The sequence below is a fragment of the Entelurus aequoreus genome, linkage group LG08 (assembly GCF_033978785.1).
Source record: "Entelurus aequoreus isolate RoL-2023_Sb linkage group LG08, RoL_Eaeq_v1.1, whole genome shotgun sequence".
NCBI lineage: Eukaryota > Metazoa > Chordata > Actinopteri > Syngnathiformes > Syngnathidae > Entelurus > Entelurus aequoreus.
Window position 1 is genome coordinate 30,347,822 of NC_084738.1, and position 18,456 is coordinate 30,366,277.

Consider the following 18,456-nt stretch of genomic DNA (forward strand, 5'->3'; position numbering starts at 1 on the left):
TTATGATTCAAGTTAATGGATGAGGGCAGCACGGTGTAACAAGGGGTTAGTGCGTGTGCCTCACAATACGAAGGTCCTGGGTTCGAACCTGGGCTTGGGATCTTTCTGTGTGGAGTTTGCATGTTCTCCCCGTGACTGCGTGGGTTCCCTCCGGGTACTCCGGATTCTGACATCAGTACTTACTCTGTTTAAAATGTGGAACTTTCCATTATTGGTGACATCATAGGTCAAATCAATATTACCACATGTTATTTAAAGGTCAACAATAATAGCAGCACCAACTCACAGAAATGTCCTTTGTTTGTCATGGTTGTTCAAGAAAAACATTGCGAATTAGAGGGACATAAACATAAAAATTCCTTGTTACAATTCTTTAATTAACATCTTAATGGATGTGCGGTCTGCCAGTATTTATTCATGTAATTGTCTTATAAATGTATTTTGCGTATGATTCCAACCAAATTTTAATTTGCACATACATGTTTATACAGTTGAGAACTCTGAGATGAGGCTCTTTACTCTCCGCTTTATGCGCAGGCAAGCTGTACCTCTTTGTTCACTGCGCTGAAGGTTTAGTGCAATGTGCTCACTGTGAGTGTTTTCATTGTGTTCACAGGCTTCTTAGAGAGCAGTGGATCAGAGCCAAGTACGAGAGGAATGAATTTGAGTTCATTGAGAAGCAGGAACCTTACTCCGCAGGTATGGGAAATTACCGCTTTGAGCAGACGCATGACACACATCTGTACAATGGAGCATTTAGTTAAAACACACAATGTCCTTACATCGAGGCTAGTATACATTTAGTTAAAATGATCCTCTAATGCTGAGAACATTGGCACTTATTTTATTGTTGTAGACTTAAAAATGATGCCGACAGTGGGCCCCATTCACCGATAAGTTCCTAACTTTTCCTCTTATCTTTATTCCTTTGTGATTTCTTAAGAGGAGTCCATTCAAATTCATGACGGGTTCTTAAACGGCCAAATTGTTCCCACCTGCTGTTCTTAAGTTGCTGAATGCCAAATGGTTAGCGCGTGCGTGTCTATCATAATTTGCATATAAACACGCCCTTATTTCCCCAATATGCATATGTAAACACCCTTAATTCCCTAATTTGAATAGGTAAAAGCCCTTAATTCCCCATATAAGGGCACAATTCCGGCATAAAAGCCGAACATCAAACCCCGGAGAAAACACAAACAGATTACAGAAGAGAAATTCGTAATATCCCGCGGGGGAAATACATAATGTAAAAACGTAAGTTTAAGAAAGGGGGACTGCTGAGGTACCCTAAAGTGTTCAAATAAAAATGTGTCACTTCGGGCAAATAGGTCTACATGGTCATGAAATATGCGCTCCCTCCCCAGTGCACGATCTGCGGCATCTTGCAGTAGCAGCAAAAGCATTGCCATTGTGTGTGTGTGTGTGTGTGTGTGTGTGTGTGTGTGTGTGTGTGTGTGTGTGTGTGTGTGTGTGTGTGTTGCTCATTTTGCTATAAGTCTGTCTGTCCGTCTTATCTATCTATCTATCTATCTATCTATCTATCTATCTATCTATCTATCTATCTATCTATCTATCTATCTATCTATCTATCTATCTATCTATCTATCTATCTATCTATCTATCTATCTATCTATCTATCTATCTATCTATCTATATTAATTTAACATTAGACAATAGAAGTAGATAGATAGTACTTTATTGATCCCTTATAGATAGTACTTTATTGATTCCTTCAGGAGAGTTCCCTCAGGAAAAAAGTAAGGGAACTTGTCACACTTAAGAACAATTAGGCTACCCTAAGATTGCTCTGGAGCACTCGTAGATTTTGTTCTTACCTACGAACAAATCCCAGCTAAGAAAACATTGGTGAATACAAAAATCTCCTTAAAAACATTGTAAGTGGGCCTAAGAACAAAATTTGTTCTTAAGAACGGTTGCTGAATGGGGCCCAGTAAATGTATAATTCCCTCCAAAACTGACAGAGTAGTGATTTTAGGCATGTTTCAGCACATTTTGGAACGTCCACTTTTAGCTCCAAAATTTGGGCAGGTCTGCATCAGCCTGCACCAGTTTGCTGACATCACCTACAGAAGGCGAGAAGCCATTTCATATTGCATACAGTAGTAGGGCTGGGCAATATGGACCAAAACTGATACCCCAGTTTTTTCAGCCCAAATGGCGATATACGGTATATACCGGTATTTTCAAAAATGAGCGAAGTGCTTAAGGTTGCCTCAGTGTTTTATGGCTATATAACCAGTGTTGAGAGTACTCAGATTATTTTTGTTGTCAGTAGTAACGTAACGTGTTACTTATTCTTATAAAGTAATTAGTTAGCTGTTACTATGTCAAAGCAGTTTTCGTTATTTGTGTTCATTAACATTAGGTTTATAGCCTTACACTTGTGCGCAGGCATATAGAGCTTCTACTTGCTCACGGCGGTGAAGGTTGCCGGCTATTAAGTTTGAAACTGTCCTTGTCACTCGCACTGTAGTTGCAATAAATGTGCTGAGTATCAGAAACGTAATGTCCTTCACTGTATGTAACATACGAAGATTGACAACAATAACAAACCTTGAAACCTTGAAGATGCTTTGACAAGATTTGATGTTGTGTAACTGCTGATTTTGTAAGTATAATACTCCATTGTGTATAGTGTATGCCTGTAATTGTTTCTTCATGTGTATAAAAACTAAATACATCCATCCATCCAGATTCCAGAGTATCAAACATAGGAATTTTGGGGTCTTTTAATGGGTGCAGTTTGGCATTTGCTAGGGTTTTTTAAAAGTAACCCCACAAAATGCATGGATCTACTGTAGTATACTGTATATGAGGATTCCGCAACCTTTTTTCCACCAGGGACCGGTTTAATGTATGCAATATTTTGACGGCTTTCTGCGTGTAGCAGATAAAAACAGCAAAACAAATCTAAAATTAGCCTTTGGCTACAATCTGGCACATTAACATTTAAGATTAACATTAACATGTCCATTAATGTGCATTGTCCCATGTACTATAACAAATGAATTGTAATATACATCTATTAACAAGCTTATTGGTGTGTTTAGTGGGACAGGCAAAAATTAAGTCGGAGAAAATGCGGTAGTTTATAAATTAATTATTGTAGCAAATGCGTCATGGACCGGTACTGGTCCCCAAACTGGTGGTTGGGGACCACTGCTGTTAATTATTATATTATAGCCTGTGTATTTGTCGTTGTTTTCTGTCAGAAATTTTCTGGACACTACCTGTTTGTGTTTGTATGAAATAAATGTACTGGCAAACTCCTCAATATTTGTTTGTTTTTTCCTGTTTTGTTTTTCTTTTCTTATTTTGTGTCACTCCTCAAACCACCATAAAAATAATCATGAATTAATTAAAGGCAAATAGTGTAGATGAAATACTTGTCGTAGTCATATGCTTTAATAGTTATCATATTCATAAATAGAAGTGTTTCAACCTGGATTTGAACATTGCCAAAGTTGATGCCTCATTCACACTTCCTGGAAGACTGTTCTTGATGTTAGTAGCATAAAACTGAAACACAGCCCCACTATGTTGTGTCTTGATTCTGGGGCACCAGCAAGAGACCACTTCCTGATATGGTTCATATGACTCCAACTTGTCAGAGATGTACTTTGGTGCAAGATCATGAAAAGACTTGAACACAAGCAGATCTGTTTGAAAGTCTATTCTCTGAGCAACAGAAAGCCAGTGCAGTGGCTTCCAATATGGTCATAGTTCCTGGTTTTAGTCAGGACTCGAGGAGCAGCATTCTGGATATACTGGAGCTGCTTTACAGCTTGTTTCAATGGCCCAGTGGGAAGGCCATTACAACAGTTTAGTCTGCTGCAGACTAAGGCATTGATTAGTCTCTGTGAATCTGCTTTAGACATTATTCCTTTGATTTTGGCTATGTTTTAGGTGCAAAAAGCGGCTGATGTTATTGATTTATTGTGGCTGTTAATGTTCAAGTCTGAGTCCATTAATTATTACCCCTAGATTTCTAACCTGATTATTCATTTTCAGAGAGAGGGTTTCAAAGTGACTGAAAACAAATGATCCTTGCTTTTGTGGGTCACAGATAATTATTTCAGTATGGTCCGAGTTTAGCTGAAGAAAATTGTTTTGCATCCACACACTGATCTGTTCCATGCAGTGACAGAGTAAATCAACATGCCGACGTTCACCTGCCGTCAGTGACACGTAGATCTAAGTGTCATCTGGTAAAACACATTGTAGCTGTGTATTAGCTGACCTAAAGGCAGCATGTACAAATTGACCCCTGAGGAATCCCACATGTCATAGGCTATTTGGTCAGAAACAGTTCCTAGTTCCAACAAAGCACATCCTGTACTCAAGATAAGAGTTGAACCAGTTAAGAGCAAAACTGGATATTCCCACCCAGTTTTCTAACCTGTGTATTAAGATAGTATGGTCAACCATGTCAAAGGCTGCGTTCACGTCCAGCAGAACTAACACTGAGACTTTGCTTGCGTGTGTTTATCCGGATGTTGTTTGTCAATTTGATCAGTTGTTTCAGTGTTATGGTAGGGCCCCAAGTCTAATTTGAAACTATCAAACACATTGTTAGACAGTAGAAAGTCACTAAGATGTTGGTATACAACATTTTCCAAGATTGTTTCCCAAAATGGCAGCTTTGATATGGATCGACAGTTGTTCAGTAATGTGGCATCAAGACAACTCTTCTTTTGCTTATGACAGCTGTTTTTAAGGCCTTTGGAAATGTTCCAGTCTGAAGTGAGATGTAAACTAGATGAGCCAATTGTGGTAGCAAACTGCTCAGCACAGACTTTAGAAATCTAGTGGGTCACTCATCAAGGCAGCATTTAGATGGATACTTCATCATACTTAAGATTTACAGATACCACTTCTGCTCTGCAAGCAATGTGTGTTGCGATAAAAATATCTAGCACATATCTAGCACTTATGGTGCGTTCCATTTGTACTGAGAGGTCAAAATTTCAGTTTCTAGCCAAAATTTCAACCAGAACGCCCCTTGAGGTCAGATTTCCGACTTCTCACCACCCCCGAGTTGGTTTCAAAGATCGCTGATGATATCCGCTTCTATACTGTATGTCCGTTATTAGCATTTGTTTTGTTTTTGTCGCAGTGAATCAGCCACATACAATCCATTGTTGTACATTTATATATGGTAACGTCACTGGAGTGTAAACTACATTTACTTAATGTGATATGTATGTTCTACATCGCTAGCAATAGCGTCCGTGTTTCCTCTTCATCCACAGTGTTTGAATGTTGCAGAAAGAGTGCATATTGTCCCATAACTTGTCTATATTCAGACAAGGCAAGTGCAAACATAACTTTTGTGGATATGGCCATCTCAAAACTGGAACGCTCACAAACCGGCTGCGATGCAATTCCCAGCTCCGACTTCCAACTTCCAAGGTAAATGGAACGCAGCATAAAAGTTATATTATTTTGAGAGGAAAACGGAGGTATCTCTTTGAGGTGGGGCATCTAATAATTCAAGTGAACGATGCAAACTGCCATTGATTGTGCATGGGATACAGTACATTAGAGTGTAGGCCATTACTTGAGGAAATGTGATAAATCCTGCTGCACTGCCAGGTGATATTCAATCCAAAAGCATACCTTTTATAAAGATAAAAATTCCCCACTTAGAATGACATTGTCAGAAGGCTATCACTTTTACGATTACAGTGTTGTGTTTAAAGTGATATACAACTGCACAGCATCATACTGGGAGGTGTTTCTAATGTTTTGCCTCTCTCACAACCAAGAGTGTCTGAAAGGAGCATGCGTGGTAGCATCCATTTTCTCATTGGATTTGCAGTGACCTCACCCATTTTTTATTACAGTCGAAACCTATCTGCACACACACCCACACACAAACACACACACACACACACACACATACACAGATGCACTTTGGCTGCGATGAAGAAAGCTTGAAAGAATGACTCATAAGAAACACACCGTCTGCGCGTGTGTTTCAAGATTGATTGAGATGTATTATTGGCAGTAACTTGGCCGCAGTGGTTGGCCATGTCAGCATTGATTGGGAATGCAGAGAAAGGAAGAAGGGAACAGTGTAACGGGAAGGAGTCATGGGTGGGGACAATGGGGTCTATTGATTAGTGAGGCAATGCCAAATACGGAGCGCACCCATTGACAGACACACAAATACAGTAAAATAAGCGCTGAGGACAATTGGACAAAAAACTATGGAGTGAAATTACTGCCAAAACTCCACAAACTCAAAAATATGTTTTACAAACTAAAAAATGTTTCCCAAACTAAAAAATGTTTCCCAAACTCAAACAATTGTTTCACAAACTGAAATAAATGTTTCACAAACTGAAAAAAAATGTTTCACAAACACACTAAAGATAAGGACAATGGAAAACAGTAAGGACAGACATGCAATTAACATTACAATATAACATTGGTGATGCATGTTTTTTACGGCCCCAGGCACCCAGAATGCTCAACCCAAAACAGCGGATGCGGTGCCTAGGGAACAAGGGACCACCGGCCCTATGCAGGCAGGTCGGCCAGTGACAGGACCCACAGGGCCCGGTTGTAAAATTGTTCTTTGAGTGCAATAAGAACCACATGTTAAAGTTAAAGTACCAATGATAGTCACACACACACTAGGTGTGGTGAAATTAACCTCTGCATTTGACCCATTCCCTTGTTCCACCCCCTGGGAGGGAGGGGAGCAGTGAGCAGCAGTGGTGGCCGCGCCTAGGAATAATTTTTGGTGATTTAACCCCCAATTCCAACCGTTGATGCTGGGTGCCAAACAGGGAGGTAACGGGTCCCATTTTTATAGTCTTTGGTATGACAGGGCGGACACTCTAACCACTAGGCCAAAAAACAAAATGAAGCCAATAATATAATTTTTTCATAATCCCCTTTAGATTGAAAACTATCGAAATACATTTTGGTACCGGTACCAACATATTGGTATAGGGACAACCCTAGTTTCATTTGTAGGGCAATAACGTTCATTGCCATTTTTGTGTTATAACTATCTACTTCACTAACTGGTTCTTTGCTATCATTGTTCCTATCATATTTGTACATGTATTTGCTGATGTTGTTTTGTTGTTGTTTTTGTCTCTCTGTCTTATCCCTACTCTGTCTTCTTTTTTCTTCTTCTTTCTATCCCATCCTGCTCTGGTCCGGCTGTGCCAAACAATAACAATACATTTAATACAGTCAGATACAAATAAGACAACAAGAGAAGTATCCCACACTACTCTTTTGTAAAGTAAATCTGAACAGCAGATATGGGTATCTACAATATAATTTGCCTGAGTGGCTGGACAGGACATGTATAAAAATAAAAAACAAGAAAAGAAAAAGGGAACACCACACCAGGCATAAACGCAACACAAAACTGTCAATAAAATTAAAATGCAAATACAGCTTTAGCACTTTAGTCATATTTTTTGCACTTAAGAAACTTCGCTATGACTTAAGCTCCAAACTTCTTCTGTTTGTTTGATATTGTCATTACTGCCACAAGTGGTGGGAAAGTGTAATACAACTGAGTACCTCTGCAACCCATACGACCTCAGCTGAGGAACAGACATTTTCCCGGCCCAACAATGGGCCCCGGCCCTATGATTAAAGGGGAACTGCAATTTTTGGGGGGAATTTTACCTATCGTTCACAATCATTATATAGACAAGACGACGGATGTCATTTTTTTAATGCATTCTAACTCGCAAACTAACATAAATAAAAGTACGCTTACAATGGAGCCAATGGGCGGTCCTCTATTCCGCCCATAAAACCCAATACATAACCATCCAAAAACTGCCAACAATACTCCATTTACATTTCATGACTTGAATATTAAGCAAGTATTAGTGATATTGTTATTAAAAGTGCTAACACAGACAAACTATTTATAGCAGTGATCACTAGCTTCTGTGCAATGTTTACATCACCAGCTGGTGATCTGCTTTCTCGCTTCGGAGCTTGTGGAAGTTTATTCTACATTATAAATCATGCCTCTCACCTAGATAATTGAAGGATGGGTACATACTCAATCTCGTTACCCTGCGTAATGACAATAAAGCTGATTCTGATACTCCAACAAGTTGGTACACTTTGACAGCCAATTTAGACTCGGTAATGGTGACAACGACACAAAAAGACACTTGGTTCCACTTCCTTTTCTTTGCGAGGATTATGAGTCATTCTTCATTTAAATGAAAATATAACAAGATTCGAGCGGTTGGCATCCTAATGACCGCAGACATTGTACAGTAAGTGATGATTTATTATGTTTGTTGGCTCTCATGAAGTCTGCAGTGAGTAATAATATGTGATGTCGAAGGAAAAATAAATATGTGAATATTAAATGTTACTATCAATGTGCCCGTTACTACATTACATATATACTTACATCATGTATATAACGGACGGCGTGGCGAAGTTGTTAGAGTGGCTGTGCCAGCAATCGGAGTGTTGCTGGTTACTGGGGTTCAATCCCCACCTTCTACCTTCCTAGTCATGTCCGTTGTGTCCTTGGGCAAGACACTTCACCCTTTGCCTCTGATGGCTGCTGGTTAACGCCTTGCATGGCAGCTCCCGCCATCAGTGTGTGAATGTCTGTGTGAATGGGTAAATGTGGAAATACTGTCAAAGCGCTTTGAGTACCTTGAAGGTAGAAAAGCGCTATACAAGTATAACCCATTTATCATTTATCATTATTTATAAAACCTTAATGGAGGTGTTTGGGTGTATTTTTAAGGGATTTGTATGCAGAATAGAGCGGCTCTCATATTTATTATAGCTTTATTGTATGCAAAGGCACCCAGATTATTACTGTAACATTATTTTAACAATGTGTTCGACCCGTTTTATCCAAGCCAATCAATGTTTTTGTTCCCAAAACTATCCAAAATTATAGAGGAGATGCATTATAACCACATTTCTCTGCTCTTTTTATGCACTGGTTGAGCTCACAAATTCCTCATATCACATACTTGTTGTGGTATTACAACATATGTGCACTATTAAACCTGTTTTATAGGACTAATGATCACCCTAGCCTCTGGAATCATTGTTTTCATTATTTTACTGTACCACCTGATTATGTAGCTACAGTCCAGCAGGCTATATTAAGACACAGATTAGAAAGCAAAGACGTCATTGCACGGCAGAAATAGAAGTAAAACAAGAAAAGGCGACAGTGTTGTCTGAGCCTTTGGCCAAAATAGAGTGAACAGGAAGATTACGTGCTAAAAATAGAGGAGAATATTATTAACAGAAATTGATCTAGCACAGAGACTGTGTACTGTTCTTCATTCCACATTCTGCCCTTTTGTTTTCTCTCTCTTCAGGCACCAGATGTCACTGGCACTGTTAAAATGTTCCCCCAGTCTCTCTTGCTCAAACACATTTCTTTTTACCACTCAGGATACCGTGAAGGGTTTCTATGGAAACGAGGAAGGGACAACGGTCAGTTCTTCAGCCGAAAGTTCATCCTGTCCGAGAGGGAGGGGGCTCTCAAATACTTCAACAAGCATGATGTGAGCACTATTCGACTAGTAGTGATAAACACATGCATGTTTTGTAGTAACACTTTTTACAGCGTCGTGTTGTCTATGTTGCCCCCATTCAAGGCCAGGGATCCTAAGGCAGTTATGAAAATTGAAACCCTCAACGCTACCTTCCAACCAGCCAAGATTGGCAACCCGTGCGGCCTGCAGATCAACTACCTGAAAGACAACAGCACAAGGAACATCTTTGTCTACCACAGTGATGCTAAGGTGTTCTGCAGCAAACATACACATGGCTCAATTTAGCACAGTGGAAGGAGTGTGTTTTGGCCTGAATGGCATTTGACTGAAAAGGGAACTGATAAAACTTGTAAACAAGTATGGTACTATACAAATACATAAGATATTGCACTGCTTTGCTTCGTCACCTATGACACATGTTTTTTAAGGTTTGTTAAGCATATATTGACTTTCACACTAGAATGGGTTTCGCATCTATAACCCTTGTGCTTAATATTGACATTACACATTTACTGTTAGGATCCAAAAGTGACACACTCATAAAAGTCTCATGAATCTTTTTTTTTTTACATTAAATGCTTGAAACTTTTGAACAACTTCAGGACCTGTCCATTGATATAAGGGTGTTTATTATTTGTTATGGTTTTCTTGATGCTTTATGGCCCTTTTGTCAAAAATAACTGTTTTTATAATGGAGAAAATGCTAAACACGCAATATTTTCTAAAAAAAATAAAAATAAATAAAAAGCTGCAGGGTGCAACATTTGAGGTTGTATAATTACAGCATTTGTTTATTCACGACATTAAACAAAAACATTATCTTTACAGTGCCTCCTGAGCTGGAATGAGAGAGAATTCAGGCAGGACTTTGATGAGTTTATTGAGTTTATATATACTTCATCTGCTGTGGTATATATAACTACCCAATATTTTCATTGCATTTCAGCGGTTTGATGGCAGTTTAACCCATTTATGCTAGTCAAACCTCTGAGAATTATGCTCATGTTTTTTTGGCGCTATCTGGTTGTTAAGGGGTGCAATTACACCAAAACAATATTTGCTTGTTTTTCAATCGGCAAAAATTTGATTCATTTGGTTTTCATGGAAAAGCATAGTATTATCCTACGATTACATCCTGTTATAATGGAAGTCAATAGGCAATTTTCCACTACAAGTTAAGGAACTTTAGGTTCCTGGAACCTCTTGTTCTTTGAACTAGAGGTTCCTCTAGAAATGTGTGGTTTGTATTTCCACCGCATTTCACAGTTCAGGGTAGTTTATACAAATCAGGCTGATGATGTATGTAGGGGTTGTTTTGTATATTTCTACACTGATACCATGTAAATAAACAGACGATACTAGGTCACAGTTCTTTTACTAACAAGTAAGTAAATGAAATACAAAGCAATCATATACAAAACTATATGATGCATACAATTCCTGAGGTTCAGGTGATTCCTTTTGGTCCATTTCAGCTGTAAATAACAATATATAAATAACAAATGTCAGGGTTTATCTCACGCCGACAACATGAACACATCAGCTTTAGCATTAGCATTCTGTGCACTCGGGTTGAAGCTAATACACAAATGGAGTGTGACTGACTACTTTTACAACGTTTTATAAAGTAAATAGTTAATATTTGATGTTATTTACCTTTGTTCCACTTGTGTGCTGCCTCCTTTTACCCCACATTTGTCCAATGAAGTCAGAGTAGTAAGCAGCTGAGGTCGCCGCTTCGAGTACGGCTTCATACTCCTCTATGAATACGTTTAAAAGAGTCCGTTCACATCTTGGAGCTTCACCTATCTAAATGAAGTTTTTTTTTTTTTTTTTTTTTTTAAACAACAATAAACTGCATATAGTTTAAAGAGTACGGCTGAGTAAATACATTCCAAGATAGTTCCACTGATCAGCAAGTTCCTGCAAGTCGAAAATTCCTTACGTTTACTTTCTCTTTCAAGTTTGTTGAAATACAATATATATATATATATATATATATATATATATATATATATATATATATATATATATATATATATATATATATATATATATATATATATATGTGTGTATGTATGTATGTATGTATGTATGTATGTGTGTGTGTGTGTGTGTGTGTGTGTGTGTGTGTGTGTGTGTGTGTGTGTGTGTGTGTGTGTGTGCGTGTGTGTGTAATTGAAATACCCAAGAAATAAACAAGCTGTCTAGCATTCTGTAAATGACAGTCCTGTGTTCGAAAAATAAGTTATAGGAACTATGTTTCACCAATCAGCATTCGACAGCACAGCCCGCCCCCGGTAAGGTTTTAGGAACATTCCACAAGTCCCACCTAGTTGGCAGGAACTCTGATGGTGGAAAGACAGGGGGAAATGGGAAAGTTCCTATAAAAGTTCCTGCGGTGGAAAACAGCCTATTGGGGCTGAAACGTGTGTATTTGTTTGCAGTTTTATTTATTTATTTTTAAAAACCTTCCCCGCTAACTTTCAAACTGAACAATCATATCACATAAGGAACACATGTAATGTCTCTTTTGGGGTACTAGGGTTGCACAAACGTCCCTGTGACAATTTCTCAAATCGTGGCCTTGGTGGGAAAGTCTGGACAGCCCTGATCTGTGGGGTTTTTAACTCAAATGGAGAGAGAGGTTTAATCCACAATGAAAATATTAGACCAAAGAGAGAGGCAGATATAGTCAATGCTATACACGCACACTTGGTATGTTTACATGTACTAGAAAACAAATGGATTTGGTTGAAACCAGCTTTTTAAACACATGTGAAAAACCTTAATTATGTTTTCGACTTTTAAAGATGGGATTAACCTATCTAGAACATGTTTAAATAATAATAATGAATCTTTATTAATTATGCTTATATTATTGTTAGTTAATCTCCTGGAGGTTAAGTCTTCCCCTGTCTTTAACAAATAGTGACACCTCTAATTGTAACTTTAATTGAGGGTCTTTAAATGCCCCACTGTTGGGGCCCCGGTACAACATCCCCAATTAATGTAAAACTGCTCTTTTTTTTAGAATTTTGCCTATCATTCACAACACTAATAAGAGACAAGAACACTTATTTATTTGTTATGCATTCTATCTCTTAAATAAACATTAATGAAAGTCAGCTAGCAATAGAGCTAGTGAGAATCATGACATCATGACATCTATTGCGGCCATAAAAACCAAGTAGTGACACATTCAGTTCATTGACTTCATTGAACCTGTTTTCGAGGTATCGACCTCGCTGCAGCATCCTCATAGATCTTGCAAAATATATTTCAAATCTTAAACATATTAAATGAAATATGTTTATCTTTATATGCCTCTTTTTTTTCTTTTTTTTTAACAGGAAATGGTAGACTGGTTCAATGCAATCCGAGCGGCCAGGTTCCACTATCTACAAGTGGCCTACCCTGGAGCGAGTGATGAAGAGGTTAGGATGCAGGACTAAATTAACCTTAATGCTCTACTTCAGTCATTCTTAAACTGTGGTACGCAAGCTCCATCTAACGGTACACCAAAGAATCACTTGACTAAATTACAGTGTTTTATTTTTCTATATTCAAACACAGTGTTACTGTTCAAGCTGTGTGTAATGTGGCCAAAAATATTACCTATACTGGTTAAATAAAACCTCTGCCTTGTTTTTTATGTTACGCTACTGTATTTTAATGTTGGTCATTATAGTGGTACATGGAGAGCCAAGTTTTTTCTGAGGTGGTACTTGGTGATAAAAGTTTGAGAACCACTGCTCTACTTTTTATGTTCGAGTGTACATTTACCTTTTACTCACCCTCCAAGATTTTAAATATTTTAAAAGCTGCCCTTTTAACTATTTATTAATATAATTGCTCTTTGTTTTAACAGAATGACATGTTTGATTTTTAATTCATGCTTTTATTTTTTGTTATTTTCAGCTGGTGCCCAAATTGACCCGAAACTTCATGAGGGAAGGTTTCATGGAGAAAACAGGTCCAAAGGTGTGTATAGTATTTAGTTACCATTGTCGTTTTTTACTATATAACCTTGGTGAGCTACTCACTCTAAGTTGATCAAGCTGTAGCGGAATGAGGGTTCCCAAACCCCAAAATTGCCCTAAATTCCAATAAGAGGTTTACAACAAGAAGTTGCATTGAGGAACATTACCTTACAACTGACACATTCTTTCATTCGTCATCTTTTCTAATGTTTTGATTAGAGGAACAAGGCAGCTTTTATCAGTTATCTTAACATTGGACAATACAAACGATGTAAAATGTGTCAGTAGCAAGTAGAAGTTGTGTCTATCATAGAGGACATTGGAAAACATGTTACAGTATGTTCAGTATTTTAAAATATAGTGTTACAAAACCACCTGTTTAAATGTCTACTTTTTAAAAAAGACAATAACTGGATACATGTGTACAGTATGTCAGCCATTTTTTCTCTATTTCATTATCAATCAATCAATGCACAAGCCACAACGACATCCTCACAAAATCACAAAATTCTCAAAGGGCTGCACAAGCCACAACGACATCCTCGGCACAGAGCCCACACAAGGGACGTCGATGTGAATGACTATGAGAAACCTTGGGGAGGTTAGGCAATCATCATCACATACTGTATAAGCGGGGGGGGTAATGGCGTAGTGGATAGAGCGGCCGCGCCAGAAATCTGAGGGTTGCAGGTTTGCTCCCCGCCTCTGACATCCAAATCGCTGCCGTTGTGTCCTTGGGCAGGACACTTCACCCTTGCCCCCGGTGCCGCTCACACGGTGAATGAATGATGAATGAATGATAGGTGGTGGTCGGAGGGGCCGTAGGCGCAAACTGGCAGCCTCGCTACCGTCAGTCTACCCCAGGAAGCTGTGGCTACAAATGTAGCTTACCACCACCAGGTGTGAATGAATGATGGGTTCCCACTTCTCTGTGAGCGCTTTGAGTATATAATAATAGAAAAAGCGCGATATAAAATCGAATCCATTATTATTATTATTATTAAGCTCAGGATTTCCTCACATATTTTCTTTCTGTAAAGGGTTTCGCATTTGAAATAAACGCTTGTTGGCACTCAAGAAGGCTTGGAATAACCTACAATCAAATATTAAACTTCAAACCCTTGTTACGTTGAATGAGTTTAAAGCTTCTGTGAAAGGACTGCAGTCTACCTTGTCTGTATGCACATGTGTTATGTGAGCAAGTTTTTAATGTCGTAAATGTGATGTTTTATGTATTTGTTGACTGTTTTTAATGTAACCTTGCTGCTGCCCTCTTGGCCAGGTCTCCCTTGGAAAAGAGATCTTTGATCTCAATGGGATTTTACCTGGTTAAATAAAGGCTAATAATAATAATAAAGATAATGTACTCAGATTGCTCTGTTGCTGCCTCTACACTTATAAGTTATTAACATATTTCAGACATAATTTCCCCAAAGACCTACCTACATGCAACAGAGGCATTTAAATAATGTATACTGTCTCATTAGAAACTAACCTTCTTAAGTTGAATTTCTTTCTTATACTGGTGCAGCACACAGAGGGTTTCAAGAAGAGGTGGTTCACAATGGACGACAGAAGACTGATGTATTTCAAAGACCCGCTGGTACACAAGATCCTCTCCCCATATTCTTATTGTACTACCTATTGTTCAATGTGTCCTTTCCTCATTCCTGTCTTCCAGGACGCCTACGCCCGCGGCGAAGTATTCATCGGCAGTAAGGAGAACAGTTACACCGTCCTGCCTGGCTGCACCGACCATTCAAGGTTACCACTGGAACCATGGCATCACCATCGTCACGCCTGACAGGAAGTTCCTGTTTGCCTGCGAGACTGAGGCTGAGCAACGAGACTGGATCGCAGCCTTTCAGAGGGTCATCAATCGCCCGATGAGGCCGCAGGAATACGCAGGTACAGAGTGTCAGACCATCCCAATCAGTCATGTCCATCTACAAACGTTTGTGTAAGAGGAAGGCGGATCGATGCATAAATCGATGGTGTCAATACCAACGGTAATATGTTTATGATCGATACTGGAGTGATTAGGACAATATTTCTATTTTCTCAAAATCATTTTGTTTTGCTTTTGTTAATGTCTACAAACTAAGGGATTTGTTTCCTGGACACAAGAGGAGTTTGAGGGTAAAACCAAATGTTTTAAATAAGTAGCAGATTTTTGTTTAGTTATTGTGTACTATTGACTTTGTTTTGATGAAGAGAATAAAGAACTAGTTTAAATGTTGTGTTGATATTGTTTAACTGTCAATAACATTTAACATAAATGCATTGAAAAATGTGCAGTTGTTAAATGTAATCGGTATCGATACTGGTATCGACCAATCTTACTCACGGAACTGATAGCTTAACACTCTGATTAGAACATCCTGACAATTTTTTAACTGTTGCTTGCTGTTGCTTATTGATCATCGCTATTTCAACACAACCTCTAGTCTCTTCTCCCCTTTTTAGTATGTGGCAACATTTAATGACAAAATGTAGACACACAAATGTATCGCAAGTGTCAACATATTAACACATGGTGTAAACCCAGCAGGCACAAGACATTGATACAACGTTGATTACACATACAGGTCCTTTAAAACTGACTTTAAAACAACGTTGCAAAATAGTTGTATTTGTAAATTGAGACGACGTTGGTGTTCAACATTGGATCAACGTTGTTGGTTGGGAAATTACCAAATTTCAATGGTCAATTCAACGTCATTAAATAAACGTTGTCAAAAAGTATGTTGTTTCAACATTGTGTTTGTGTTCTAGAATATTGGTTGGGAAATGACCAGATTTCAATGGTCAAATCAACATCAGAACCCAACGTTGATTAAACGTCGCCAAAAAGCATGTTGTTTCAACGTTATGTTTGAGTTGCTCAACGTCAGGACCTAATTCAACAAGTTCTCAACGTTGTTTTCATGTCTGCTGGGAATGAACAGTAATAATGAAGAAGTCGTATCAGATGATCCTATTTCTTTTTAAACATGTTGATTTGTGCAACAGATATCATGTGCTGACTACAACATGGTTTCTTATCTTTTTGTGGCAGTGGAGGCTCATTTCAAACACAAACCCTGAAGCCTTAGGGAAAGCACGACTCAGCTGGAGTGGCTCGGTCTCGTTCGGAGCCCCCAAGTGTGACCGCGGATCTTCGTTTGGTGTGATGGGTTGAGAGAAGGTGTTTTTTCTTGACCACAATGAAAATAGACGCTGAAGAATAAGAGTTAGTAGTGAATCCATAATGAGGGACTGGAGGCTCTAAGGTGTGGATGATGTCATCACTTCTGTGGCCAATGTTGACAGCCACATTATTTTATAAAGCGATCATCACACTGGTTGATTCACCACAATGCAATGTTAATTTATTGAATGTACAGTGTGTGTGTGTGCGTGTGTGTGTGTGTGTGTTTCTATATGTGTGCGTCTGTGACGTGCAGTGAGGTTCATGACTGGTGAGCCGCTGACTCCTTTAAAGTTTTTATTTATTAATTTATTTAAATAGTTTTGTGCTCTAATTAATTTTAATAACAAGAAACGACGAGCCACCTTCCAACGCTCATGTCACGGCGTGCGCCTCGACGTATGACATTTCCCTGCAGTTTGTTGTCCAATTAGCAAGCATAATGATGGAACGCTTTCATTAACGGCTATAGAAAGGCATGGTGTACTGTACTGTATAATACGTCAGCTAACATTGTATTGTTGGCCACATGCTGACAGACAGAACACCTGCCATACAACCCACTTTATGAAAGATTGCGCAATCAGAGAGTAGGCTTGGCATGCACTGCCTCATCCTGCCCTGTGTGTATTTGATAGGGGGAAGTGCAAATGTAATGTCCAAAAAGAAAATACATGTATAACAGTTCAATGAACAAATGTTGGTTTTATGTTATCATTAGTCGTTGTTTACGATTATTTGACAGAGCCTTGCCTCCCTCTGTGCAGTATGAATTACTGATAGTACTGTTAACCACAATTATGCATTAAGAGCACACCAACTTTCAGTGATCATTTGCTCTTAATCCAGCTTCAGGTGGTTGATATTGATATTTGTATCCAGACAGTTCCTCAAGCATACTGTATATATGACAGCTATTGCCTTCTTTATTTGTTCTGTTAAACTGTTGCTGTCATTGTTAAAAAAAAAGGTCATCGCTGCTCCAAAAAAACTGTGATGTAATCGGACTGTCATTTTCTGAGGGTTAGTTGTTTAGATTTTTTTTTTAAGTTGTTGATCATTCATCATTGTTTGTTTGACTATAAAAAGCCAATACAGTTTCATTTCTATTTGTTGTGTCTTCTGTGTGCACTCTCTATATTTGAATTATCTTAGTTTAGTAATTGCTGAGGCTATGATGTTCAGGAGAAGTGTGCTTTTGTCAAGTTGATGGATTTTGCTTAAAACAGCTACACGAATGAGAAGATACAAACATCACAATATCATAAGACTAGTTCATTAGTGCAGTAGCACCCATTCTAGCAACATGCCTGTTCCGCAACCACCTTGAGGGCATCGCACGTGTATGGAAAATAAATTACAACTTGCTCATTTTTCGACTGATTTCCCTGTGATTTATTTTGTCAACGTCAAAAAAAAATGCTAAAAAAAAATATTAGATATGTTTAAAGATATAACTTGGTGTCAGGTTTGTGTTTTATATTATTATTCTTTACACATGTACAGTAGGTAAAAAAAAACCCCACAACAGTAAAAATGAGAGAAAAGCAAAATAAAATGTAATGTAATAAGAAAAAGCATCACATTTTGATAACAATAATTAATAATAATAATACACTGTCAGTTATAACACAAAGCTGACCCAAAGATTTGTCTTTAAATACTTTACATATAAAGTCCTTTTTTTAATCTTTTCTTTAAGAAAATATAAATCTAAATGGCCAACGCA

General features: G+C 38.3%; 1 protein-coding gene across 1 annotated transcript in view; it reads left to right on the forward strand.

Annotated features, from left to right (window-relative positions):
* Nucleotides 1-18,135, forward strand: part of LOC133655772 (arf-GAP with dual PH domain-containing protein 1-like) — a 35,983-nt gene extending 17,848 nt beyond the window's left edge. Inside the window, 9 exon segments of the mRNA XM_062056236.1 lie at nucleotides 617-699; nucleotides 9,451-9,563; nucleotides 9,657-9,803; nucleotides 12,908-12,991; nucleotides 13,476-13,538; nucleotides 15,069-15,140; nucleotides 15,219-15,283; nucleotides 15,285-15,445; nucleotides 16,596-18,135. Coding sequence (XP_061912220.1) covers nucleotides 617-699; nucleotides 9,451-9,563; nucleotides 9,657-9,803; nucleotides 12,908-12,991; nucleotides 13,476-13,538; nucleotides 15,069-15,140; nucleotides 15,219-15,283; nucleotides 15,285-15,445; nucleotides 16,596-16,624 — 817 coding nt within the window. The 3' untranslated portion in view covers nucleotides 16,625-18,135.
* The last annotated feature ends 321 nt before the right edge of the window (nucleotides 18,136-18,456 follow it).